Raw genomic sequence first — 27747 nt, 5'->3', positions numbered from 1 at the left:
GCGGCAGGCAGAGCGCTGGCCAGCAGTGCTTTACCGCAGCCCAAGCTCCAGCTACCGCTGCGGTGCTCTGCTCCCGCTGCCTTCCCTCCAGGGCACACTTGCAGGCTCGCAGCAGAAAAAAATTAATAACCATGCACTTCTAACAAGGATATGAAAAAGAATAAAAAAGCTTTAATTTAAAAATTAAATTAAAAAGAGAGAATAAGCAAGAGGCGCTTGTGCCCTTTCCAGACAATGCGATTTGTATGGCTCCTCCTGGCCGTTCTCACCACGGACGGAAGTCTTCACACCTGCACAATCTGGCTCCTGCAGACCAGACTAATGCTAAGAAGAGAACAGCAGAGGCTGCAGCAGCAGCTGGCCTGGAGATCCTTCAGTGCCACCAGCAAAATCATCCAGAAGGAAGAAAGGATTAAAAAGCACCCACGACACCCTAATCATTTAATTCTTAGGAGAAAAGTATTAAATAATTTAAACAGCGTGAGGAAAGCAATGCATCCTCTGTGCTCCAGTGTGTGATAGCCGCGGAGCAGTGCCTAGCCAAGCTGCTCCCAGCGCGGGGATCCAGCCACACCGCTCAGCTACGGTCTCCTCCAGTGTCAGCCACATCCCTGATTGTCGCTGGCAGCCTCGGCGCTGCCGAGAGCGGGGAGGCGCGGGGTGGTCCCTGCCAGGAATTTCTCCACACGAGTGCTGGCCCACTGCGATGCTATTCCACCCATCCTGATGGCTGCAGGGGCTGCAGGATTTGTACCGCAGCTCAGCCTGTTTTCACTTAAAGCTCCTGCTGATCTCTGGCCCCCACCTCCCAAGGCATCGGGTGGCTGCCTCTGAGCTTGCTCAGCAAAGGATGCAGAAGGATGGCCTCCATCCCTTTCTCCCACTCACCGAAGCTCCAGGGGGAGTGCAGAGGGTTGGGAACTGGGACTGCAGAGCAGAGGCAGAGCAGGGAAAGGCGCAGCTCCCAGGCCTCTTGAGCCAGGCCCCAGCCAGAGGTGACCCATGAAGGCTGTCCCTCCACATCCGCTAAAACAAGGGATGGAGGGACCAGTCCCTGCAGTCCCTGCATGGTGGCGGCTCCCCATAACACAGGAAGGCTGCTGCTCTGGACAAACCCTTGGCCACGCTGCAGCGGCTTGACCCGCAGGCACCGCCTGTTCTCATAGATGGCATCCTCCCTTATCTACGGGCATCCTGTTGCTGCCGGCTCGGATCCCTGGGCAGGGCTATGAGATGGGCTGGGGCAGGAGGGAGGCCCTGCGCCCTCCCTTCTCCTGCTGGCTGCTAGCGCCCCGCACCCGCTGTCCCCGGGCGTCACAGGCTCCTCTCGGCAGTGAGGTATTTGAGCGCGGCCGCCCCGTATCGCCGCGACAGGTCCTGGTGGAACTCCTCCCGCAGCGTCTGCAGGCAGCCCCGGTACGCTGCGCTCAGGCGGAACTTGGAGATGTCGAAGCTGGGGGCGTGGGGCATGTGGATCATGAAGGCGTTGGGCAGGACCAGCAGCTCGTACTCCTGGGGGCACAGCGGCAAGCGTCACCGTCGGCACTGGTGCCGACACCTCGCTGCCCACCAGCACCTCGGCCCCTCACCCACCTGCGCATCCAGCTCCATGATGTGGGACACCTTGTTCCAGCCGAAGCCCACGAAGCGCTGGTCGTACTTGGGGCAGTCTCGCCTCACTACAACGTAAGGCTCGAAGTCTGGCTGCCACGCCACGCGGTACGGCACGGTGGCTGTCCGCCACTTGGCGTAGTCCGTCGGGGCATGGCCTTTTGGCCACACGTGGTACCTGTGAGGAGAGATGGAAGTGAGACACCAGGAAAAGTGGCAGCTCCCTGAAACGAGAGATCCTCTGACCTGGCTGCGCCACAGCCCCAAGGCACACGGGTACAAAACTGGCTTCTGCCGGGTGTGATAGCCCTTTGGATGGTGGGGCAGCTCCAGTCCTTACCTGAAGGTGTAGAGGGAGCCCATGTCCAGCATGGAGAGCAGTTCTGCTTTGGATTTGGGGAAGGTCAGGCGGTAGTGCAGGGTCTCAAACGCCGGCACAATGAGAGCTGCCTTCCTGTGGGGCAGCTCCAGCTGCTGGATGGAGTTCCTGTGGCGGTAGAAAGGGTGTGAGGCCTGCCCGGCCATGACCTGTGGCCACAGCCCCCTTCCTCAGCCCCTCCACTGCTCCAGAAGGGTATTAATGGGTTTGGGCACCCTGCAGTGCTGCCGTACAGGAGCATGAGGAACGAGGCACCCCTCACAGCCACTGCTCCTTCCGCATCCACCCTTGTCTGACAAGAGCAAGAGCAGGATCACACAGCTGAACACAAACCCAACCATTTCTGCAAGTGGAGAACTGCTGCCCGAGCCCCGTACCTGAGGTAATCGTAGAGGCCATACATCGGCAGGAAGTCAATGTCAGTCAGGAAGACGTATGGCGTCTGCGTGTTGGCCAAGGCCACGTTGCGCAGGAGGTTGATGGGGTAGAACTGCCCCTCCTTGTAGACGATGTGGTAGGCGACGTTGCGGCGGGCGCTCAGCACCTCCGAGGCCTGGGCGTAGCGCAGGAATTGCTGGGCCTCCGCGTCCGACATGTACAGCGCCAGGCTGATGGGGCCTGCCCAGTGTTTGCAGATGGCCTCCAACATCTGCAGCCTGCAAAGCAGAGGGCGCTGCATGAGCAGGAGCTCCTGTGGGAGTTCGGCCAGACCCAGAACGGGGTGCCTATCAGCAAGCCGTGTGCCAGCCGAGCCTGCTTCGGGGGAAAGCAGAAGGAATTTACTGTTCCCCAACACAGGGTGCTGCTCCTTGCTGCAGTGCTCCAGCGTGAGGGTGAGGAGCCCATGTTAGAGATCTCGGGTAGCTTTAGAGCTGCGGAGTCACCCCAGAGGCAGCGCAGGGGGGAACCCAACCACCCACCAACCCCAGTGGCAGGTACCTGTCCATGGAGAGCTGGGCCACAAGGGTGACATCGGTGGGGCTGGGGAGGGCCAGGAACTCGTACTGCAGGAAGAACAGGTGGATGCGGTGCTGCGTGAGGTGCTGCCGGCGGAAATCATAGCAGGGATCGTCCTCGTCCAACTCCTCCAGGGCCTGCTGCAGCTGCAACACCGCAAAGGTGAGGTAGAGCAGGAGACCCAGGGCGTGCAGGGGCAGCTGCTCGGGGCCTCTGCCTGCCCCGCACTCCGGGTCAGGGGCAGAGTCGCCACAGCCTCACCTGGTTGCTGGGCGGGCTGGGGAGGCTGGCACAGCCAAAGAGCTCCCTGCGCAGCAGGTTCCCATCGTACTCCAGGAAGGTCAGGTAGAGGTTGCGGAAGAACTCCACGTGCTTGTTCTTCACCCGCAGTTTCTTGGGCGAGTTCCAGTGGATTACCTGGGGGCAGCGGCACGTCACCCCGTGGAGAAGGCAGCAGCACCCAAAGTTCCCCAAGACCCCAGACACCACGCTGACTCCCCCCGAGCTCCAGCTCCCATATTCTGTCCTTCAGGCCCTGCACCGTATCTCCTAGTAGGAAGAGCACAGTGCCCCTAACAGGGGAATGTGGGATTCTGCCCCCATCTCAAAGGCAGCAAAACCTACCCACCTTGAGATCCGAGACCTCGGTGTAGCACTGCTCTGAGCGGGTGTGATCAGACAGCTGCACATTCCAGAAGCATGGGAGCCGGTACACCAGGGCTGGGTCCTGCTTGATCACCGCATTAAAGATGTCCTAGGAGAGAGAAAGGTGAGTTCACAGGAGGATGAAGGAGCCAGCACAGTCCCCACACGCCAGCAGTGCTATGGGAACGCAGCACAGCCAACCACCCCGGAGGAGGAACCGTTACCTGATCGGCCAGCGACGTGGAGAGCATGCTCATGAGCTCCCGCTCTGCCGTCAGCCGCCACATCTGCTCCCAGCCCAGGCGACGCAGGCGGTCCAGCAAGAGCAGGATCACCCCTGGGTGCCAGGACAGAGGGCACTGGGTCACCGAGGGAGCACAGCAGTCTGCGTGCCTCCAGGTATTGGGGCACGCTGCTTCTGTGCATCCACCCACACAACCTCCAGCACACTGCAGCAGCCCCGCGTGCCCACACAGACTCTCCTGCCTCGCCTCAGCCTTCCCCAGCCTCCCCACACCACATGCTGCCCCAGCTGGATGCTCCGTCAGGGTGCAGCAGGGCCAAGCCGGCCAGTCCATGCTCACCCGTGTTGAAGCCACGTCCCAGGGCTGGCCATGGTTTGTGGTTTTTCCAGAGGTTGCCCAAATACCAGTCGCTTTGGTTCTCCACCAGCCCGATCACCTGCTTGTCTGAGGAAAAAGAGGGACACATGTGGCCCGCCCTGCTGCAAGTTTGGAGGGCCCAAGCAAACCCACTGCACTGGTGCTGTGGCAGATGAGGACCACCACCCTGATGGGCCGTGGGCCAGAGCTCCACCGGGTCCCAAGGGCACCCTGTCCTCACCAGAGAACTTCCCAAAGACAGCCCAGAGTTCAGCAATGTCGGTGGCGAAGGTGATATCGGTGTCCAAGACGATGACCTTGGAGAGGTTGGAGGGCAGTGCCTTGGTAAGCGTCAGCTTCATCAACCCATAGATGCCGGAGTAGTGCTTGTTGGGGATCCACGACACCTCTGGCTGCAAGGTGACACAGCCTCAGGGCTGGGCACGGCCATTCCCTTCCTTGCCTGGGCAGAATGGCTGCGTTCCCATGCAGAGGAGGCCAGCAGAGGGACAGAGCCACTGAGCAACCAGCAGGGTTGTGGGACCAGTAGAAAAAGAGTTAACTACCCCCCTCCCAGCCACCCCGCTGTTCCCCTGGGACCCTCCAAGTGCCTGGCTGGGAAAGAAAGGGGGGAGAGTGCAGAGGGGATCAAGTGCCTACCTTCAAGTCGTCGGCGTTGTAGAAGCTGACGTGGACAGAGGGCACCATCCAGGACTGGAAGAGTGTCTGGAGGATCTGGTGAGCCACCGAGTCCGTGATGAAGTGGAAGTGGAGGGGGTTTTTCCTGCCAAGGGCAATGCAGCGGCACTCAGCACCACAGCAGGAGGAAGCAGACATGGTCCCCATCTCTCCCACCCCTGCCAAGGGACAGAAACCAGGGCCCATGGAGAAAAGCCACCCCTGGGGGGAAACAAACACCCTTCTGTCCCTTTAAGCCTCATCAGTGACACAGGAGGCAGAGGGAGGACTCTCCTCCAGAACTGCTCATCTGCAAACCCCAAACCAGCAGGCCTCTGGCCCAGCACACCCCCGTTACCTGTGGAAGAGGATGGATTTCACCAGGGTGACCACATCCCGGCTGGCGTTGTGTCCGGCACACACAATCGCAACGTGCAGGAGCTGCCCAGAGACAAACATTGCACTTTTGAGACTGGACCCTCCCCTCTGCAGGGCTTTCAGATCCTCCCAAGCTCAGCCAGGGTGCTGGCCTCCTGTCGGACATTCCCCGTGTGCCGTGGCACCGTGTCGGTGTGGCCACCCACCTCACACTTGTGCACCATCCGCTGCTTGGGACAGGCCGTGCGGTTGCTCCTCGTGCCCCCAGAGGGGGACCCATCCTCGGCGGAGGCCCCCCACGGTGGGCTGCCGTCGCTGCCGTCCGCCTGCGCCTGTCCGAGCTGCCTGCGGAGCTGCTGGTTCTCCTCCTCCACCCGGCGCACCTGCAAGGCCAGCGCCTCCCGCTCCACATCACGGCTCGGCTGCTCACCCAGGCATGGCGACAGCAGGAGAAAGCGGCCATCTGTGGGGACACGGTGAGGGGGACGTGTGATGGACATGGCAATAAGTTGATGAGGCGGTGCTACGCCAAGGAGGGACTGGGGAGGATGGGGGGACCAAGTCCCAACCTGAACAGAGAGGTCCTAGGACACACCATGTGTCCAGACAACATCACAGCTCTGCTCCCCCAGACCCCAGGGATGTCCCTGGGAACCTAGAGGCCAGGTACTCCCACAGCAACTTGCACGGTCATAGAGCAACCCTCCCAAGGCCTTGGCCTCCCCTGCCCGCCCCGTGCTTCCCTTGAGCCAAGAAGGCGGGGGGCCCACTCACATTCGAGGCTGCCCATGAAGAGGTAGAGCCAGGAGAGGAGGACGGCCAGGATCACCGTGGCGAGCAGCAGCTTCAGCTTCACACGCCAGGAGCGCAACATGGTGGGCCGGCGGGAGCGGGGCGCTGAGGATCAGGTGGGCAGGCCCAGCCCGGCTGGCCCCAGCATCCTAGAGCCTGCGAGGGGCAGGGAAGCGGAGAGCGGAGTCACTGACGGCCCCACAGCCCTCATGTGGGTGCCTCAGTGTCCCCCCTGCGGGACATCCCCTGTCCTGGGCTGACTCCAGGGGCTGTGACTGGACGGACGCCCCTCAGCCCTCTGGTGACACCCTCCCACAGCCGGCACCCTCCTCCCCACGCTGGGGAACCTGGACGCCCCCAGACCTGCCCCACCACCCTGCTGTGGCCTCATGGCCCTCAGAGGGGGGAGCTGCAAGCAAGGGGGGAGTGATTTCACTCCTTGCCATCCCACGGGCTGAGGGGAGAGCATGAGAGCTCCCAGGGGAGGAGATGCGCGTCCTGCCCCGCTGCCCCCACCCCGATGCGCTGGGTGGCCGGCCTGGGCTGGTTAACGCTGCCTGCCCTTGAGAGGGAGAGCAGAGCCCTCCCCCACCACCTCCGAAGGCTGAAGGGGCCGGGACTGCTCTTGAGACACCGGCCTCAAGGACGTGGCCGGGCTGGGCGAGCCGTGCTGCCCAGGGAGCACGGCCCGTGAGGAGATAAGCGAGGAGACCGAGCTCGGGGCGCTGGCTCCCTTCCCAGCCCTCCTGCCAGCGGGTGTAGGGGAACTCCGGCAGCGTCCCTTGTCCCTTCCCCAAGTCCCCGGTGGGTCAAACGCCTCCCCCTGTGCTCACCATGCCGAGCACAGCTACCTGCCCTGGCTAAGCTTTTGGAAAGATCCCGAGCAGTTCGGTGAAACTCATTTCCCAGAGTGCTGGCTTAAAGGGACACGTGGCCAGGGGCCACTGGAGCTGGGGGGGCAGCGGGGACGTGGGCACAGCACCCTCACCACACCACCAGGGCAGCCACCGGCCCTGCAGGAGCGACTGGAAACTGGGGGCTGCGTGGGGAGGAGGCCGCAGCAGTGCGGGTGTGAGCCAGCCCACAAAAAAAAACTCCACTTTTGGGAAGGGGAAAGCTCAAATGCAGCCAGGAGCAGCAAAAGAGGAGGGATTCCCCCTGGGATCCGCTGCCCAACCCACACAGCAGGCAGCGATGCCCACGGGACCTCCAGCGCCCTGCCTGCCCCGTGCCCCGCTGGCCTCAGGATGGCACCGTGCTGCCCGCTTTGTCCCCACATCCCGGCCTGCTGACTGGGCTGGGGGAAGCACCACTGTCCCCACGCACACAGCTGGAGACACATGTGCCCTGGCCACACAGGGCTCCCCGTCCTCCATGCCAAAATTGTCCTTTTTATGTGGGAAGCAAGCGGTGGAGACCCATTCTGTCCGCCACCTCCTGAGGAGAACCAAGCCAAACACGGGGGCAGAAACACGGCCTCAGAAAGCCCTGCCCGACCCCAAGAGCCAGGAGCACAGCGCAGACGAGGGCCCCACGAAGCAAGAAACCACCCCACTCTCCCGGTGGGCCAGCCTCGCTCCGCACCCCTGCCTGCCCCAGCAGGAGCCCCAGCCCCTGCCCTCGGCCCCGCATCTGGCGGCGCCACAAAAGCCCGCGCTGCCTCCCGATGAATGGGACACGGATTAGGGTCGGCTCCCCCTGGCGTACCCCCGGCCAGAGCCCATTGATGTGCAGATGTCTGAGGGGCCGCTGGGGCCTGGGGCCAAGGCAGGGCTGAGAGGGCACCGCCACCCGGGCCAGCCCAGGCAGCCCCTGGGCAAGGGGACGAGGGCTGAGAAGCCAACAGCTGGGAATGGGACTTGAGTGCCAACAAAGGAGGGACGAGCTGGGGGCACACAGCAACACCCCAGCTGCTCCTGCTAGCCCCTTTGGCCTCCCTGCCCCACTTATCTGCAGCACCATGGGCCCTCCCCGTGGGGAGCGGCACCCCCTGCACGTGAGCATGCTGCCGGGACGGCAGCTTTGGGGGACAGAAGGGGACCAGGGGCAGCAACACGACCACTGGCAGAGACCCCGGGCAGGCACCCAAGGGCTCCCTCCCCTCCGTAGCACCGCCAGCCCTCCTCACCTGGCCTCTCGCTTGCCCCCCAGGCAGTGATTTCCTTACCTGCCTTCCCCTTCTCCTCCTCCCAGCGCCTCCTGAGCCAGCTTGCAGCCCGCTGCTGCGGCTCCCTCCTGGGTCTGCCTTTCCCAATCCTCCCTTTACTCCTCCCTTTCAGATCTGACACTTCCCCCCCCTCCTCCCCGCTCTCAAACCCGAGCTCCCCCCCGCACGCCCTGCGCCGGCCCCCCTTTCGGAGGAAGAAAGAACAAACAAAACGAGATTAAATTCGCTTGCTACTCAAGAGCCCCCAGCGCCAGGGGCATGGAGTTGCCCAAAGTAAGTCAGGACGAATCTGCCCTCAACTCCCAGCTCCGGGGCCTCACATACCCCTCCTTTGCTGCGATAAGGGCAGCGTTAGGATTAATACCCCCTGTCCAGCACCTGCCTCCTGCTCTCCCAGGACAGGTGGAGGAGGCTTTGTCCACACGTAGGATAACGGGGGGGGGGGTGGAGGACAGCAGGGCCTACCCGGTCTCCCCTTGGCTGGCAGAGATGGGGTGTGTGGCCAGCCCGGGAAGGAGATGTAAGCATGGCAAGGATGGGGTGTGGGCTGCCCTGCACCTCTCCTAGCTACTGAGAGAGGGGAGACACTGCCTGCGGCCTGAACGATGAGGACAGGCTGCAAAGGCTGCTGTAGGTGTGCAAAGGAAGGAAGAGCTGCCCACCCGCAGCCAGGAGCGGGGCAGGTTTGCTCCAGCCCCTCCAGGCTGGGAAAGCAGCGCTCCCCAAGGAGCGCAGCGTCCCACTGAAGGGATGGCAGCAGGAGGAGCGGGAGGCCGGGGCTGGGAATGCTAACTATGCAGAGATTGCCTCTACCTGCAGCTCCCCCGCGCCTGGCCCCCGGGCTGGGGAAAGCCAGGGGACAGAGCAAAGGGAGGAGCCCCTGCCCTCCGCCTGCCCTGCCAGGAGCCCACGAGGATGCCCGGAGCAGGCAGGGCGCAGTGGGAAGCAGCCACCACCGCCAGCACAGAGGGATCAGGATACAGCAGCCTGCATAGCGATGGAGATGAAACGCAAATTGCCCCCCACCCCGTCAGCAAAGGGCGAGCTGCGGCAGCAAGCACGGGCCTGCCTCGCAAAGACGGAGCAGCACCGGCAAACGCAGCCCCCGAGCTGCAGGGCTGGGGCAGGCAGGGTCTCCACCCAGGCAGCGCAGAAATCACTGCCCCAGGAGATGCGTTTACCTCCCGCTCGGGCGGCTCTTGCTTGTCCTTGCAGAGCCCCTGTCGGAACAGGCAGTCGCACCCTAATAGCGCCTTTCTGCCCTGCCCAGCCCCACAGCGGGAGGAAACCCCCGGGCTGCCCCGCTCCTGGGCCAGGGGGGCCAAAAGCAGGAGCTCTCCCTTTGCTCCCCCTATGTCAGGGGGACGCGTCCTGTCCCTGCCCCGTGTGCTTTCCACCACGTAGCATGTATACGGCTGTGGGGAGGAGGTGGCAAGCAGGAAGGCAATTACACGGCCTCTCCTCCCCCAGGCAACATTGAACACGCAGCAAGGGCAGAGCAAGGCTGGATGCGGCTCCCATAGACTGGTGGCCGTGGCACTGTGCAGGGGGGCATTGCTCACAGCATGGGACGCACGCTGGCCTCCCCGCGGCACTCTCGCTTTCCCCGTCCAGCCCTACCCCTCCCTGCAGCCCACGTGCTCAGCCCCCTGCCCTCCCTCCTCAGTCTCCTTGCTCGCGCCAGACGAGCGTTGCCAGCGGTAAGATGAGAGGTTTCCCAATACCGCCGCTCTCTATTTCCAACCCCTGCGCAAGGATGCGGGGCAGAAGTGCTGTCCGCAGCAGGTCGTCCTCCCTCCCTCCCCCATGCTTCTCCTAACCGTGCTGTCCCCAGGAGCAGGGCAGCTCCTGCTTCAGCAGGGATGGGGACTGTGGCACACGGGACGAGAGGCTCCGTGTCCCCGAGGCTGGAAGAGGCTGCCAGCAGACACACGGCCCTCTTCTCCCACCTGGACTCCCCCGTCTGCAGTGACTCCAAGGCAATAGCCGGGTACCGGGGAGCGTCAGGCCAGCGGGGTGAGCAGCTGCACAAACACTGGGCCGGGCCTCCCACCGCAGGAGGCAGAGACAGGCCCAGGGACAGCCCAGAGCCAGGGCATCACGGGACAAAAGGCAGAGAGACCCCAGTCACCGCCACCAAGAAGGACTGCTGGGTGTGCTCACATCGACCTTCAAGGCCCTGGCAGCAGGCAACCTGCCAGCTATGCCCCCGTGCTCCCACAGGAGCCCCTCATCTTGGCTCAGCCCCGCCGGCCTTCGCTCTGCCTGGCTGGGCGGCTGCCCGGTGAGCAGTTAATGTTTAGGGAGAGCTGGCACAGGTCACAGGGCAGCCCAAGGCTTGCTCTGCCATCCCGCTCCCCCCCAGGCACTACAGGTGAAGAGGTGGCCAGGCTGGCCCCTGCGAGGAGCAGAGAAGACGCACCACGCTTCAAAGGGAGGCAACAGGGGACCACCTTTTGCTTTTCTGAGTAGATGGAAGGGGACAGGCCGGTCCCTCGTTCAGCAGGTCACCTGTAAACCACGTGCAGCAGCACGCATCTGACGCAGTGACATACAGCTAGGGGTCATCTCCCTTCCCTGTCACCAAAATGACTCTGCCCGAAGAGGACTGCACCAGCCAGTGGATACCACACAAGCAGTTCAGAGCAGAGCAGCTGCAGGAATTTACAGAGGCGGAAAGGAATTTGGCTAGGAGAGCAGGATTAAAAACCCATGCTCCGGATTACCCCTCCACCCCTCCTTCCCCCAGTCTTATGATAAGCAAAACTTAAGTGAGAATTTCACCTCCGTTCTCACTGGAAAAGAGAACCTGTGGCAAAGCAGCCACCATATTCTAGAAATGGGATCAAGCCACAGAGTGAGACACCAGAGCATGGGCTGTAAAACAAGAAAGTGTCATCATCCCTCCACCACCACTGAGCTGCAGAGAAAATTGCAACTAAGACAAACGTTTCCCTGGGTCAGCAGTCAGCTGTGTCTCAGTTGTGGCTCACTCCTGTGCATCAAGTTCTTCCCAGGCCCGCGAGATTACCGTTGCACAATTCTGCAGCTGCACAAGTTCAGCTTTTTATTCCACAAAGGTCACACAGAAAAAGCTACGCTCTCCTGAGAAAAGCATACCACGCAGGGAGCAGGAGCTGACAGTCACTGAAGGGCGTTAGTTGAAGCTCCCAGCTTGGTCAGAGCAGGGACCTTCATCACCAGACTGTTTCCCTTCCTCTCCCAGAGCACGAGGAAAACAGCAAGTCCAGACTGGGTCTGACATGGGCACACGCCTCACTGCTTACCTCTCAGCATCTGAAAGCCCAGGAACGCATCAGGGAGCAACTCCTCTTGGCAGAGACGCCGATCACGAGGCCCTGCTAGATGCAGCCCGCTCTAGCTAAGCGCAGTAGCCTTCAACCACGCTTGTGGGGACGCCGGGGCAGCAGGGTGCTGGGCTGCACTCCTCTGCACGTGCTGCATTTGTCCCTCACAGGACAAATTCCCCCTCGCAGGGGAATCAGCAGGACAGAGTGGCCTGTATCACATCTCCACGTGCTAGCACAGGAGGGACCAAGCCTGGATTCCGTGCAGGAGCACTACAAGGGACAGAAGGACCCTGCCTGCCTCTTGAAACAGAAGAGGAGCAGCATTTGGGCTAGTCTCCAACTTCCTTCCCTCTGTTGGGATTAGGTTTCTAGTATCTGCATTTTTGCTGACGACTGTGCTGCAGCTAACGGCCAGCTCTGAATCCACGAGGTTCACCGTGTCCTGGTCTCGGGACGTGCTCCGAGCACTGCAACCTGCTCACCCCGGCCATTTCCTGACACTGCTGCTGCTGCGGGCTTGCGGCAGACGCAGTTCCTGTGGTCAGAGCTGAGAGGTAACAGCAGGGTCAGCAGTCAGCAGCTCCTGCTTCTATCCAAGTCTGTCTGCAGCAAGCCCCCTTCCAGACCCAGCTCTGGCATCAGCACAGCTGGAGCACACACCAGGCATCATGTCCCATACAGCAAAGGGACGGGAATGTCACTGTGCGAAAGAGCGATGCCTCAAGTTTCCAGCTAGCAGTGCCCAAGTGTGTGCAGCCTTCTCCCTGTTCATCAAGGTAGAGGCTGGCAGGAGATTCCCTCCACAAAATCTCCCTCCTCCTCGAAACACTCTTGAACAACCTGCACCAGGAGCTGCTCCCTGGTGGGACAAGGGAAAGCACGAACCACATCTGACCAGACTTAGCCCCAGAGATGCTTGTGGAGTCTGCGCCATCTCATGCGAAACACCAGCTTAATTACAGCAAAAAGGAGACAAAGTGACCCTAGCCACCCAGGGCCAGCACTCTGCTTGGAAAAGCCCACGACAGGCACGATACCATCCTCCCCGCCAGCTCCGAGAAGATGCCAGGGGCAGGGCTCTGAGACAGGACCCCGGGTGCCTACAGTGCCTCGTCACCCGCAGAGCTGGGTAAGTGTTTTCGGCTGAGTAGTCATTGATTGAAAACTGCAGTTTCCAGACAGCTCAGAGCTATTTGCTGCTTCACGACAAGTTTTGGACAAGAACAAAACGCTTTGTTTTCCAAGCAAAAAGTCTCATTTTGCATTGTTTTGCCTGAAATTGAGCTGTGTTACATTTAAAAGAAAAGATAAAAAGGTACCTCAAACCGGGTTGTGTTTTTTTTTTTCCTCCAGCTTTTCATTTTGGGCACTAAATCAAGCAATTAATTATCTGCTCGGTTCTGCTCTCCAGACAAGCTGCGAGCATCACAAGCCAAAGGGATGGAGCAGCTCTGCCTAAGCAGCAGCACTGAGGTCGGTGCTGATGTTTCCTGCACCACAGGCTCTGTTCAGAGCTCGGTTTGAGCCCTCCAGAGGCCAGCAAGCACTTGCCTGGAGGAGGGACAGAGAAGCACAGCCGCAGCCTGGCCTCTTCCACTAGAGACTGGCCCAAACTGGGAGTTGTGTTCAAGCAGCCACTCGCATCTTCCTTGCCCAGAGCTATTCCTGGCATTGATGCCCTCAGCGTCCAAACAGGGCTGAAAGCAGAGCTCGTCCACAGAAGAATGGAACAACTGCACTATAAATAGCAAATCAGGATGGCTCAGGGCAGACTCTGCCCTGCCCTGAGGGAGGCTGTTAAAAAATCCAAGCAACAACAGTACCATCCAGTCAGAGTGCCCTGGGCACTTTATAGCCTTGAAGTGATACCTGAGCCACAGAGATGCTTACGCATTGCAAATGGGCTCTGACACTGGAGGTAGAGCTGTTGGTCAGGCTAAGAGACTGCTAACTTACCTGCAAAAAAGCACACGGGGCATTTTGCAAACTGGAAACTGAGGAAGCAATGGATAGGAACAATAGGATGGGAAGGTGGTTCCCAGAGCCAAGGGGAGAAAGAAAAATGCTCCCAATAGCCAAACTCCATGTTGAGCCTTCCCAGCACTCTTCCTCACCTCATCCTGCTGCTCGCTATCTTTCCATCCCTGGTGTTCCTCACACTGCCGAGCCAAATCCTGAACCTCAACAGCAGAGGACAAAGGCAGGGAGGAAACAACATGCCTTGACGCAACCAAGCAACAGGATAAAAGCTCACATCTTCTGCAAACCGCTGGAACCTCTGCAACACCCAGCCCACACCAGGAGTGGGACAGATGAGAGCACAGCCCACCCGGTGACCATCAGGGTTGAATTCCCCTCCTACCCTCAGGAAGTCTCATCCTCCCAGGCTGTACCCCTGTCCTCCCTGCCAGTGCCTCCATGTGGAGCAGGAAGCGCTCAGCCTTCCCCTTCACACTGACAGCATCCATCCAATAAAGATGTCCTCGTCCTCTTCCACAGATGAGGAAACCACTAACCTCATGCAGCCCTGCCAGACACCAGCCTCCTGCTCCCAGCAGGGAGCCCTGAGCTTTCAGCAGCACAGGGATCACAGTGCTGCAGCACGGCTCACTCGGGTGTGTGCAGGGAATAAGAGGACAGGACTGACAACTGGGAACATGGGGAGAGGTGTACATACACAGGGAAAGCACAAGACCTATATCAAATCATCCAGCATATAAACACACGTGTGCCGGGAAGCAGTTGCTTCCTCTGCCAGAAAGTGTTGTTTTTTTTCCTGTCAGAATAGGAAGACAGCACTCCGAAAAAAATGTTAAGGAAAGCTTTCTGCTGCCAACCGTGAAACAGCCTGGCAGAACTGCTTTGGAGGCCAAACAGCAAGCAGGAAAATCACAACCCCTCACTTTACTGCTCCTGGAACAGCCAAGGTAGCCAGGGCACAAGAAATGACGACAGCCAGTGCTGACTACAAGTCCACCTTGAGAAGTGCAGAAGCCCACAACTCACTTCCCTCCGCCTGCTCCGTCTCCCTTCTTAATCTTGTGCCACAAGCCAGAGGAGAGGCAGAGGTCTCAAGTGTGGCCAAGTTTCTACTTCAGGGAAAGAAGGTTGATAACTGACCGGACAGGATGCGAGCACCCGTTGAGGAAAAGGATTAGTAACCCCCTAATCCGTACATTTTGGAGTCTAAGCACTTTGCTCTCTAATTAAACCACAGAGTGCAGAGGTTGCCAGAAGGGGTAGAACAAGGAGGAAGAAGGAAAGGGAACAGAGGCTGTGGCTTAAGATTCCTTGTGGCTTAAATGCGAGGCAGGGGGGTCACTGGTAGGGACGTATTTCACCTCAAGTGCAGGCAGGACTGCTTCACATCCTGCCGCCTCCCCTGAGGCAGCCGGTAGCGGGGCTGAGGGCACGCTGCAGAGGAACCTGCACCATGTCCTGGGGGTAGCAGAGGAGGGAGCAAGGGGCTGTGAGACAGGATGAAGCTTTACCTGAGGCAGCCTCACAAGTTCGTTTCCCTCCTGGGAAGCCACATGAGCTCCAAGCCACATTTGTGTCTCCTCTTCCCAGACCCGGCCTCACAGAAGTGCCTTGTTTCAGCGCTTATCTGGCTCCAGGCTGGGAGGGGCTGGTGCCTCGCTGCCCTGGCACCCACACGGCGCGTTCAGCTCTGTGCTGGGCTCATTAGGGGCTCCCTGGCAGGAGAAACCTTCCTGGCACAGGTAAAGAGGGAAACCTTTTATCACAGCGCACGACAAACAAAGCAGTTCACACAATGCTTCCTTCGAGCTCTGCTGAGGCCCACGTGCCTACGCCGAGAGGCGGCGGCAGGCCCGAGCCCCGCTCCTCGCTGCTGGCGCTGCGGCACGCAGCAGGGACAGCCTCAGCAGGAAAAACTAGCCAGGCTGCGGGGTCAGAGGCACTCAGGGCTGCCCCACACTACCACGAGCTGGTGGCATGGCTGGGAACGGGGAAGCTTTCGTCTCCCGAAACGCTCTGCCTCCAGCTCTGCCCCGCCACACCAAGGGGGGTGCTGGGGCAGCCTGTCACTCCCGCGTCCCTCTCTTCCCTCGCTCCTATTCTTTGGAATTCCTCTCTTCTGTTTGCTTTGTTTCAGCCCTCAATGAACAGGAAGAAAAGGGAAGGAGCCTTGACAAATCCGATCAAGGCGCAGACATGCTGAGGCCCCCTCCCGCTGGCATGCCAAGCCCTGCACTAATGAGGGGTGGAGGAGAGGCAGCCGCTGAGAACAGTGGCCCCACAGAAACCCTTGGTGTAAGGGACAGAGGGAAAAGAAGCTGCTGGAGCAGAACAACATTAGCACAAGCTCTCAGCCTTCAGAAGAGGGTCTTCCCATTTCCCTTGGCCCAGAGACCTTGCTCCTCAGCCCCAGTCCGTCACTGGCTGCCCACTAGACTAGAAACAAGCAATAGACCACCACTAGGGTTGGGTGAGAAGGATCCAGATGCACACATTCAAGGGAAGTTCAACTGAAACAGCCACGGAGATGGGACCACGCTTTATTCAAAGGATTCACACAGGAATCTGGTATTTCCCCCCAAGAGCTGGCCCACAAGGGCTTACAAGCATCAGTGTTGTCTCCAGAGCCTCCCCACTGGTCCCAAACACCACACATCCAGTAAGGAGGAAGCCCGCAGTGCCATGCGATTATCCCCGGTTTACCAATTGGGATACAGAAGCACTAAGACAGAAGGGAAGAGAGCACACGTAACTTGTCTACTCAGAGAGAGATAACCAACCTTTGGAAGCTGCCAATGTTGCAGGGGTACCTGGGAACGGCTGGAGAAGCTGGCAGGGCCCGGCGGTGGCTGAGGACCACCCTCTAACTGGGGATTCTCAACTTGAGGGGCAGAGAGCACATCCCAGCTGTACTTGAGGGTTTTGCAGCTTGCTATCACCTGAAACCTGAAAGACAAAGTCACAGGAAGAGCTACTGGATAAGAGAGCTGGGGGCCAGGCCCCGGCACAGCCAAGAGCGTTATAAATCATCAGCAGCACCACCCAGCACCTTGACCCTGTCCCTTTCCTCCAGCTTGCTACAAAGCAGAGCTCAGCGTCACCTGAGGCTACCCAACCAGCCCACGGGAGAATATCTGAGTGCCGCAGACCAGTGCCCCATCCTGCAGCATGTCCCCACACACTCAGCATGGTGGCTGTGGCTTTGCCAGCACTTCTGGGGATGCTCCACTGCAACACACGCAAGTGCTCACACCAACTCTTGAGAAGGAGCTGGGTGAGGAAGACAAGTTCCCTGGCCCCCTCCCAGATGACAGCAGCAGCAAGTGTTGAGCTTGTAAGGCAGTGAGGGGATTAACTATCACGTCCAGTAACCCGAGCCCCTGCAATGTACCCTGGGCAGTCCCAGGGGTGGGTCAAGAGTCTGTCCAGATAGACGCACAGCCAGGAGAGAGACAAGATAAAGGCAGAGAGGAGGACAGAGAGAGAGAGCGGGCAAAGCCCACCAAGCCACTTGCATTGCCGGGAGCCAAGAAGCCTGCACACACCGCTCCTCCTGTGCTGGGATCTCACCCAGCGCGCCTCTTCCCTCCGGCTCCCATGGGGCTGGGCACACGCGCCCCATACCCGCCTGCTTGGATGGATAAGCATCTTCAAACCATGTGTAAAACGTGCCAAAACATCTTTCCGGCCTGTTCCACCTGCTTTACAACCCCGAACAGAGCAGTGAGCATGCTGTGAGCCCGCCCCCCACCACAGCACACACTGCTCTTCTCTATCCATAACAAACCCCGGGTCGGCCTGGCACAGCACAACACGAAACCAGGTAGGCAACATCAGCCCCAACAAGGGCTGGTAATAACAACAGCACAACAGCTTCCCCCAAGCAGTAAAACCCAGCAACTCCAGTGAAGAAATACAGCACCACTGCCCAGCAAAGCCCTCCTGCAGCAGCAAAGCCTGATGCTACTTCTGCTCTGCAAGTCTCCCGCAGTATCTGCCTACGAGGTGGCAGCCAGTGACAGAGGACACAGGAGGGAGCCCTGCTGCACACGTCAGTAACGAGACATCTTCTCCATCATCCCCGCTCTGATCGGTCAGCTCCCACCTCAGACCAAAAGCATCTGGAAGGGAGCACCTGGAACACAGATACTTCTGGGATGGGGGAACGGGATATGAGCCAGGATGCAGAAACAGCAGGGCCCAGGTCCCCTTGCAGTCACAACCCTCCCTCAGGTGTTCCCAGAGCCCTGCATTTACAGGGGTCAGTTCAGCAGGTAAGAGTCAAGCCTCTGGCACCCACCTGGACTAGGAAGCAGAAGCTGCCGGGAGCACGGCTGCGGAGTTTCAGCAGCTGAGAGCTGGATACCAAAGGCACCTTCAGCAGGGGTGGCACCGAGCGGGGAGAGCCGGGCACGTGTCTGCCACACAAGGCAGCACTGCCCAACGGGATCCTCCCCAGCCCTGCCAGCAGAAAGCGAACTCCCCACAGGGACGTGGCAAGAGCCTGACCTCCAGGGCACAGCCCGCATCTGCTGCAGGCCACCAGCAGCTGCCCTGCTCACCCTAACGCTGCAGCACCGCCTCCCTCGGCGCCCGGGGAGCCGGCCGAATCTCTCCCTTGAAGCGTGTCCATTAACCCGGGCTGCCAGAGAACTGCGTGTCCAGAAGTTTTTTCCAGCTGCATCACATGGTTATTAAAAGATATCGCCTCCCGCTCTCAGCCTGTAGCACAGGCAGATTTGGGATGTTACGGGAGAGGCTGCACGTTGCTAAATGAATCAGAGAGGGGAGTTATCCGAGCAGCAGGCCAGGGCCCTAAACAGCTTGCTGGAAAAGGCAGGAAGCGGTCAGGATCTCACAGCAGGGCTCTGCACACATTGCCAGACATGCTGCTCCTCCTGGGAAGCCACAGAGTCTCTCTTGCAGCCTCGGCTAAGCTGGGGAGGGCAGTGGCACCATGACAGAACAGCAAGAAAATGCCCCCAAGTCAAAAGGCCCATTCAACCCCCTCTCCCCACACACATACTTTAACTTGTTTGACCTGGGTTTCCCTTCCCCACAGACTACTGCTTCGAGCAATAGACCTGTCAGCAGCACTTCAGGAACTCGAGGACTACAACGGCCAACATCCCCTCCTAGCTGCTGCCTTTCCGGACCCCAAGGGGGCTGTAAAAGGTCAGGGATGCGAGCAGCCACCCCCAGCAACACCACGCTTGGAGCCTGGTGTGGTTCCCTGCCCTCATCTCCTCATTTTGGCAGAGAATTGAGGCTCTCCTGAAAGGTGCTGGCCTCCAGTGAGACACCATGAGTGCATCAGGCCTTCCATTCTAGGCAGGGCTCATGTGTCAGGGACTAAAATACTCTGTGTACACGCATCTGCCCACAGGTTATTTGGAGCTAGTCACAATTTAACCCCAGCCATCCCGAAGGCTTGGCTGAGCTCACCCAGAAGCAAAGAAAACAGGCCGACACACCACAGCATGGGGCTGAGCAGGGCAGGAAGGGACACCCAGGTGGAGGCAGGGCCAGAAAGGCCACCTCATCCTGCAAGCCTCAGAGGGAAAGATCCATGCCCCAGGCCTCACGCTGCCGAGCTCTTCCCCTAGCCCAGCACGCTGCGAGGCCTGCATTAGGCATGGTTTGAGCAAGGTTTCCGTAGGACGAGCTGCCTCAGACCCACGGCAGTGCTCTGCCTGGGGTCAGCCTGCCCACACACGGTGCAGTCTTTGCAGACCTGAGCCAAGAGCGAGATGCTGGCAGCCAGGCAAGCTGGACTTCAGCACGGCACCTGCTGATGGGCTGGCAGAGCGCGCGCTTTTCTGGTGTGCTTCTTTTCCTGCCATTACTGCTGAGCCTGCATCCCTCATCAGACGAGAGAAACCATTTGGCCTCGCTTACAGCTGTGGGGCTTCCAGTAAGCACCAGCCTTTGTCACCCTGACCAGTAAGTGCTAGGAAAGGAGCGGCTCAGAGATCTTTTCAGGCACAGGCAGGAGAGAAACCAGCCCCTTCACCCAGCCTTTCACCTCCTACCCCTGCAACGGGCACCGTAAGCCAAGGCAGTTGAAGTCTTGCCCAATCTCATGGGCTCCCAGCAGCTTTGAGAAGCTGCCCCTCCTACAGTGCTCTCTTGCAGCTTATTGACCATAAAAAGGCACCGTGATGCTACTCAAACTGCCCTCCAAACTCGCTCACTGCGGGAGGGAGACTAGCAGGAAGGCAGACAGGACAGCCAGCGGATGGGAGGAAGCCACAGGACAGGGAGGGAAGAGGAAGCGTCTGCCAAAAAGCTCCTCATTAGGGGAAAGAGCCGCACTATCTAGCGATGCTGTTCGGAGTAGCCCAAGGACTTTGTTCATCAGGCTTCACCTCTGGCTGTGGACAAGGTGTCTCTGGCAGCCTCCTCAGCAGCCGGCTCTCAGATTGCTGTCTGGCAGGGCCAGTGCTTCTCCTTGAAGGGCAGCAGCTCCGGCAGTCGGCACTGGATATGCCCCTAGAGTCATCAGCAGTGCATATGCCTACCGTGAGCAGGCAGTTCTGCAGGCCTCCATCACGGGCTTCAGGTGCTATCCCACCCCACATCGACACGCACGCTAGCAGCTCCGCCACCGTGAGTTTCAGAGCGGCTCACAGGTAGTAACACGACATGCGAATGGGAAGTTGGGTCTAACCCACGCAATTCTGACTAAAAAGTTTTCTTTAGCACCAGACCGTTTGCCAGCAGTACCTCGTGCCCTTCACGAACTCAGCCTGCCGGAAAACAAACCCTCAGGGGAAGGGGGGAGAGATCAGAAAGGATAAAGTGCCTGCCCATGCAGCCGTAATCCTCGCGGTGGAAGCCGCAGGCAGACACTGCGCCCATTGTGCAGAGGTAACCGGACAGAAGGAAGGAGGGGCAGCTTGGCGGAGCTCTGTTTGCACTCGGGAGGCTGCAGAACGCCCTCCTTGCCCGCCCCGGCTCCCTCAAAGGCGCCGCGCTCCAGCACGGAGCCGTGCAGCTGCTGACCTTTGCACCGTGAGGCTTGCCATGGGGCGGCTCGGGGGCACTGACCACAGGCGTGCCGTGGGCCAGGCGGGCTCAGCGCAGGGTGACCGGCCACAGCTGAGCCCAGCAGAGCTGCAGCACGGCTCAGGGAGGGTCTGCAGGACCGAGCAAAGGCGTGGGCCCTTCTTCTGCAACAGGCTGCAGCCAGGTGCATCCCACACCTATAGAACGGGGGTTGGTGCTTAAGCACAGCAAAGACACGGCACGAGCAGGGCTGTGCGAGTCCGTCACACCTGTAATGTGCACGGTGGCTTTGACCGCAGGGCCCTGACCGCCTCCCTTCCTCCAACACCACCAGCCCAGAGCAAGGACACAAGTTAGAAGGGGCAAATGAGGCCGGCAGGCCCCCAACCCCAAGTGGCCCCTTACTTTTTCTATCTGCTGCCCACTGTATGGACCCCACAGCCTGGGGAGTTCAGCATGCTAAGAGCTGGGGGCTGCTCCTGTGCAGCCTGCCAGGCGTTACACGTCCAGAAATAAAAACCCCTGTCAGAGCAAAAAGCTGGCACTCAGCTGCACACCGTGGGGAGACGGATCCCTCGGGGACCAGAGCTGAGCCCCCCGAAGGGGACCCTCCAGCTCACCCCCAGCTGCCGGCAGAGGCACCCACCAGCACCCACGCACGGTACCTCATCACCTACCCGGCCACCCCGCGCTCCCTCCTTAACACCACCGACAACCCCCTTCACAACCAGCGCTGCCACCAGATACAACAACCCCCCGCGGACCCCACCGCCAACAATCCGGGCGGGCAGGCTCCCCTCCCCGGAGACACCGAGCACCCCCTCCCTAACCCCAGCCCCCCGGGACCCCCCCCCCGCCGCCCTCCCGCAGCCGCCCCGCACCTGCCGGGCCGCCACCGGGACCGGGGCCGCCGCCGCCGCCGTGCCTTTAAACCCCCGCCCCGGCGGCCATGGGGCGGCCGGCGCTGGGCGGGCCGTGCATGCGCGGCGGCGGCGGGAGGCGGCGCGGAGCCATGGCGGCACGGGCCCCGTCGCTGGCCCCGGCCCCGGATCTGTCCCCGTCCCGCGGCCCGGCGTGGCGGCTGCGGCAGCTGTGCCAGCGCTACCAGGACTACGTGAGGCGGCACCCGGCCGCCACCGCCCAGCTGGAGGGCACCGTGCGCGGCCTCTCCTACCTGCTGCCAGGTGCGGACGGGCCCCCTGCCCCCCGGTGCCGAGCCCGGTGCCGTGCCCGGTGCCGTGCCCGGTGCCGTGCCCGGTGCCGTGCCCGGTGCCGTGCCCGGTGCCGTGCCCGGTGCCGAGCCCGGTGCCGAGCCCGGTGCCACCCGCTCTCCTCCCTCCGCAGGTCGCTTCGCGGACGCCCACGAGCTGTCGGAGCTCGGTAGGTAGGGGCGGCCCGGTGCCCCCGTTGGCCGCCGTCACCGGGTCGGAGCCTGGGGCTCTTGTCGCCCCTCTCCTTCCCCTCGCGCCCCGTAACCGCGCCGCGCTCGCTGCCTTGCAGTGTACTCTGCCTCCAACCTCCTGGTGCTGCTGAACGACTGGATCCTGCGGAAGGAGCTGCAGCGGAGCCTGCCAGTGGTAAGGCCGGAGAGCGTGGGAGGAGGAATCGGGACGTGGGTTTCTCTCCCTAGCAGGAGCTGTGCTCTCAGGGGGTGCCCACAGAAACTTACAGGGCCCTGCCGCGGACTCTCCTAGCTGCCAGGTACACAGAGGCCAGAGGCAACCGCTGAATGCGTGCTAACAGCAGCCCTGTGGTATAGCTGCTGGCCTGGAGGAGAGCACTCCCAGAGCACAGAAATCAGGCCCTGACTTGCCCCGGGAGCCCCACCGCTCTTTTTGAGGAGCGCAGTCACCAAGTAGCCATTGCTATTCTGATTCGGTTCCTTGGAGTCTTCCCTTGCGCGTAGCATTGAGCAAAGCAAAGATAAAAGCACCTGGCTGCCGTGTCTCTTTTGCAAGAGCCCCAGGTTGGCTTTCAGCACTCATTTGACCCTTTGGGGGAAGGAGGAGGGCTTTTCTTTTCCCAGACAGGCCTCGATGTCGCAAGCTTGCCTGCCGAGTGGGTTTGGATGCGGGTGGCTCAGTGTCAGCCCACACAGGCAGCATTCTGGCTGGGACATCAGGTACGTAACGACCAAAAGTGCAGATAACTGGCTTCTCTGGGTGTTACAGGCCGAATGTGGGGTGAAGTGGATTTCAGCTGTATTTTCCTTATTGATACTTTTTGGGTAATACATGCTCTATGTTGAGGTGAACAGCATCAGCACGTTCCCTTGTGAGGAATAGGGGCTCAGGCCAGAAAAGTCCCTCCCGGCTGTCACAGGGTTCGTGCCTGGGATCTAGACTCATGCTGTCAGTTTGTATTTAGTAGGCATTCACTCTGGAGTGGCTGTGGACCCTGGGTTCCCTTCCCTGCGCTCCAGGTGTGCTGTGTTCCCAACTCTGACCAGGGAGGAGGTTCATCGTGTGCTCCAGTGCTAGAACAAGGAGGAAGAGAGGATTTTACCTTTGGAGTTTGGGCACTGTGCCACAATCCAGGATACTTTTTAAGCTGTTTTAGTTGGAACAGGTAGCAGCCTGACATACAGTTGCGAAATTCTCCTTGTTTCTGATGTAGCAGCTCCATTGAATATTGTGATGTGTTCTGCCCCTGCTTGGAGGTAGAGAAAAGGGCTTGCCTTTAGCCTCTGGCTGTAGGAGAGGCACCACTTCTTGTTTCTGAGGCCGTGACTTCCAAGGCCATCGCTTTCTTAGCTCTGAGAGTCCCACCAGTCTGAGCTGTGTGTCCGCCCCTTTTAACTCCCAAGCAGAACCTGCATCCTGTCCCCCTTCCTCCTCTTCTGTGTTTTGCAGTCACTGCCCCAGCAGAAGCTGCGGACCTGGCTGAGCGTGCTAGAATGTGTGGAGGTCTTTGCAGAGATGGGGACAGCCAGGATGTGGGGGGAGATGGGCCGATGGACCATCATCGTCCTCATCCAGCTGGCTAAGTAAGTGCTGCAGGTGGAGGGGAAGGGGCTGTGTGCTCAGAAGAGGGGGCTCGGCATTACCCCGGGATAAAGGCCAAGCAGGACTGAGCTGCTGGTCCCTGAGGCTGGAGCAGTTTGGAGCCCTGCAGTGTGTTGGATGCTGTGCTGGAAGGGAGCACTTACCCTCTGGACAGTTCCCTGAGCAGACCTGAATGTTCCCCTCTTCTGGGGAATGCCACCTTTCGAGCGCAGCAGGAGCACAGCTCCATAGCTTGGTATTGAAGTCTTCTGCATGTCTGCCCACAGAGCCATCCTTCGCCTCCTGCTCCTGCTGTGGTACAAAGCTGGCATCCAGACATCTCCTCCCATAGTGCCGCTGAACAGGGAGCAGCAGCCACCTCTCCATCCCGAAGGTGAGCCCTCAGTGCTGTCACCGGCTTGGCATCTGCTGGGCCACGTCTTGTCCTGCTCAGAGTTTCTAGGGAGCTGTTCAGAGTTCAGCACGCAAAGCTGCGCTGTGTTTGTGCTTTCCTTTCCACCCTCTCCAGAGTGTGGGTTAGTTTAGGGACAGTGTTACCCTACAGTCTGGAAGGAGGGGGCAGAAGGGTCTAAGCCTGGACCCACAGGCTGAATTGTGGTTCAAGCTGTCCACTGGCCTGATGGTGAGGACAGAGGTGCTAGGCCTGGATAATGTCAGGCAGATTAACTTTTCACCCTGTGAGAGCTCTGTGTAGTGTTAGTCCTTCAGTAGGTCAAACCTTCAGTCTGGTCTGCTTGCTGCAATGTAGGGAAGGGTGCTGCCAGCTCTGGGTTCAGATGTCTTCCTTGGGAGCCTCACCCTGTGGCTGTTTTCTCCCACAGACATGGAAGGCAACTCCTCAGGGAAGGATCAGACCTATGTTGGCAGGCGTTCTAGCCGTGTTGTGCGGTCTCTTCAGAACAGTAAGTAGCTGAGCCTGTTTTCTATCCTTGTCCGAGCTGTTTCTGCTCGGTGCCCTTTACGTGTGACCTGGGTGTGGGCAGTAAAGAGCAAAACCTGATCAACTTGTATGGGGGCATATCCTGCCAGTTGCTGGGCCCTGTGGGTGGGGGGATATCAAAGCAATGGAAATTCAGGCACATGGTGCAAGACCAGCACTTAGAGTTGTCTTGTCCAAAGCAACCTGTGTGGTGGAGACAACCCTACGGTGTGGTAATGATTTGAGGAGCATGGATCTTAGGAATATCTCTCCCTGCTGTGTCCCCTGTGGAGGCAGGCTCTGAGGGTGCTGTTGAGCTGCAGCAGCTGGAGAGGGGCAGCCACAGCTTTGCTGTTGGTGCACCTCTGTAAGCTCTCCCATGCCATACCTGATCTTCTTGTTTCAGCTCCGTCCCTGGAGTCCAGGCACTGGGGGTCCCCCCAGCAGAGGGAGGAGACGCAGAGCCGAAGAGCAGAGGAGATGAACCAGCCTCCCACGCCTCTGGGTCTCCAAGAAACCATTGCAGAATCGATCTACGTTACCCGTCCTCTGCTTCACTGTATCCTGCCCTGGCTGCATGAGGGCACGCTCTGTGCCTTGGGTGCCAGCAGAGGGTGCTACGGGCTCGTCCAACGAGCCCTGGTGTAGGGTGGTACCACACCTCGCTCCTGTTTTCCTGCTGCTGCCCTGCCTGTGCAGGGCTCTTGGGACTCCTTCCTTCTCTTACATCTTGACAGCCAGTGTCACCTGCTTGAGCTGTGGGTGCAAGTCCTCCAACCCCGTCCCTGGGGCCCTCCAGCACTGCCTTGGAGTGTATTCTCCTGGGCTCTTTAGAGCTTTGCTGGTACCCAGGGGGTCACTTGTCTGTGTGCCTCTTGTTAGGCGTCTTTGGTTCTTTCTATTCCTTGACTGTGCATTCCTAGTATTGAGTTTAGGAGTGTGGGGCCAGAGATCATGGAAACCCTGGCTCCTCTCAGCAGTCCTGGACATCTCAAGGTCAGTCTAAGAAAGTCTTTGCAGGTACCTGAGGTTGGCCATGGCTGGGCATCATACTTCCCCCTGTTCCCCAGTCCAGGACAGGCCCTACTGACATATGCACAGGGGCTAGGCCTGGTTTTTAACTGGGAGATTTGCACATTTAGGTATTTTCTACAACACTTGCAGTACTCTCTGGTCTGTACTGCCCATCAGAAAGCTGGTGCAGACTGCTCAGCATGGAGCTGTGAACAGAGGGCATTTAGAAACCCATTTCCTTTTTTCTGTTGGCGGCTGTTGCCTTGAGTTAGCTCTCTGCCCTTCTCCTTCCAGTCTGAGCTTGCTGAGTGATCTGAAAGACCTGAACAGGCGAGAGCGAGCGGAGCTGAGGCGACGAACCATCCTGCTGCTGTACTACCTGTTGAGATCTCCTTTCTATGACCGATACTCAGAGTAAGGGGCCCCTGCTGGGCTTTTGCTGAGAATTTCCCTTTTAACAGAAATAGCATCAGGGGACTGGGTGAGCAGATCTGAAGAGGTCTGGGTGCCTGTGACCAGGTTAATACAAGCCCTTGCCTAACAGCTGCCGTTGCTGTTAGTGCTCGCAGCAGCTGGGGCAGATGTCCCACTGGACTTGCTCATACTTTCTCCCTTCCTAGGGGCAGGATCCTCTTCCTCCTGCGCTTGTTGGCTGATTACGTGCCTGGACTTGGCTTTATCACACGTAAGTGGGCCCCATTGCTGTGTCCCTGGTTCTGTTGGGTGGAGAAAAATCACAGGAGCTACGCAGAATGTTCGTAAAGGAGTTTGCCACTTGAGGAAGGAACTGAGAAGTCCCTGATGGTTAGCAGCAGTGCAGCTTGTATTGATACTGGTGTTGTTATAAACTGGAACAGAAAAAGATTAATCATTTCCCCTTGCAGGCTGCAGAGCTTTGTCTCTGCCACCTAGGCCTGTTCCCCTGGGCTGCCTTTCTGCGGCTGCACCAGTGCACCACAGCCCTGTTTTGCAGCCAGTGCTTCTGCACTCTTTTCTTTGATCCCTGGTCTGCAATACAGATGTGAGGGGTAAACAGTTGCCTAGAGGTACTGACCCAGCCAGGAAGGGATTGCAAACCGAAGGGCCGAACCAGGTGTGTCTTCTAGTCCTTCACCTGAGGATCCCTTTGTCATTGGCCAAAATTTCACTTCCCCCTCTTCCCTGCTGATGTGAAGCGGTTCATCGCAGTGATAAGGCATTAGATTAGCCTGGCATTATGGGTCTGTCCTTTCTCTGAGGAAGTCACAAAGCTGGCTAGCTCAGGAGCCGCTCCTCCAGTTACTGATTTCAGAGAGGCTTTGGAGCCTGCATTAATCCTTGTGCCAGCGTAAGCATTTTTGCTGTACAGCAGTTCCTTCTGTGTCTGCACCTGCCCATTACTGCTGAGTTGTCTCCCTCTTCCCCGTGCCATGGCTGTGTCCTCCTGACTCACTGTACGCAGGTTTTCCCCTTGGGCACTGCAGAAGCCCTTTCCCTCCAGAGCTTGGACACGTCAGCACTGAGGGAGTGATGTTCCACACCGTACCCGTGCTGACCATGTTTCACGCGCCTCTTGGTCCCGCTCTAATCTCTGGCACTACAGCCCAGAGTTGCCTCCCTTCTTGGCAAAAAATACCCGTTCTGTTCCTGGGTTTTTCTGAGTTGTATAATTGGAGATTTGGAATTGTTGGGTATCATAATGAGGAGGGGGTAGCTACCTCATATGCATACAGCTTCAAATTCTTGCCTTTACATGTGCGATCCCTCTGTTCTCTTGTTTCAGGGCCACTGATGGATTACTTACCTGCCTGGCAGAAAATCTATTTCTACAACTGGGGCTGATGAGAAAATGATGATTCTTATTCGCTAAGATCATGGCTGGATGTTTCTAAGGAGGGCAAGCAGGCTGGGGGAAGGGGTGTTGATAATGATTAATTTTCAGTTAAACCATCAATGAGAAGCTCCTGTTTTGCAGGGTGGGGAGGGAGGGGTGTATGTAATTTTTAAACAGATCTAACTGAATGATGGACGCTACATGTGCGGAGAGACCCTGGCCACCTCTTTCTGTGGACAGTGCTGTGGCTCCAGTGATGGTGACGGGACGACCTTTTTTAAGCACTTGATTTTTTTTTTTTCCTCCTTTTGTACAGCTGCACTATTATAAAGCCGGGCAGCGTAGTGATTTTTGGAGAGCATTGTCTCCCACCTCACGGCGCTGAGGTTGACCTGCAGCCTGCTTGTGTTGGCAGTGCCTGGCCAATCTGCTTGGAGCGGGCTTCTCTGTCAAATAAACTGCCTGAACTGAAAGAGCTGAGCTGAAGG

At 59.1% G+C, this 27747-nt stretch overlaps 2 protein-coding genes across 8 annotated transcripts; one reads left to right on the top strand and one right to left on the bottom strand.

The window, feature by feature from the left end:
* Positions 1–149: 149 nt before the first annotated feature.
* Positions 150–21487, bottom strand: LARGE2 (LARGE xylosyl- and glucuronyltransferase 2). Of its 7 annotated transcripts, XM_083837290.1 has the most exons (17): positions 21390–21487; positions 16281–16446; positions 15012–15233; positions 6025–6198; positions 5457–5713; positions 5231–5313; positions 4855–4978; positions 4436–4607; positions 4177–4281; positions 3817–3929; positions 3576–3701; positions 3209–3364; positions 2930–3093; positions 2368–2646; positions 1952–2098; positions 1594–1789; positions 150–1512 (listed from the first exon to the last, which is right to left on the bottom strand). In XM_083837290.1, exons 4-17 carry the CDS (start codon positions 6122–6124, stop codon positions 1315–1317), a joined length of 2220 nt encoding a protein of 739 aa, XP_083693416.1. In that variant the 5' UTR covers positions 6125–6198; positions 15012–15233; positions 16281–16446; positions 21390–21487; the 3' UTR covers positions 150–1314. The 7 variants fall into 7 exon arrangements, with proteins under 7 accessions (XP_083693416.1, XP_083693412.1, XP_083693414.1 ...); XM_083837286.1 differs by lacking the exon at positions 15012–15233; XM_083837288.1 differs by lacking the exon at positions 15012–15233 and having other exon boundaries at positions 16281–16439.
* On the top strand, positions 21479–27732 carry PEX16 (peroxisomal biogenesis factor 16). The gene is made up of 11 exons (XM_083837305.1): positions 21479–21692; positions 21853–21888; positions 22009–22085; positions 23361–23494; positions 23780–23886; positions 24335–24415; positions 24839–24991; positions 25356–25428; positions 25741–25860; positions 26067–26131; positions 27209–27732. The coding sequence occupies exons 1-11, from the start codon at positions 21488–21490 to the stop codon at positions 27265–27267; spliced, it is 1110 nt and encodes a 369-aa protein (XP_083693431.1). The 5' UTR covers positions 21479–21487; the 3' UTR covers positions 27268–27732.
* Positions 27733–27747: the final 15 nt, after the last annotated feature.

This window comes from Anser anser (genome assembly GCF_964211835.1).
Source record: "Anser anser genome assembly, chromosome: 5".
Taxonomy (NCBI): domain Eukaryota; kingdom Metazoa; phylum Chordata; class Aves; order Anseriformes; family Anatidae; genus Anser; species Anser anser.
The sequence above is the reverse complement of the archived record's forward strand: the minus strand, read 5'-3'. Positions and strand labels throughout refer to the sequence as shown.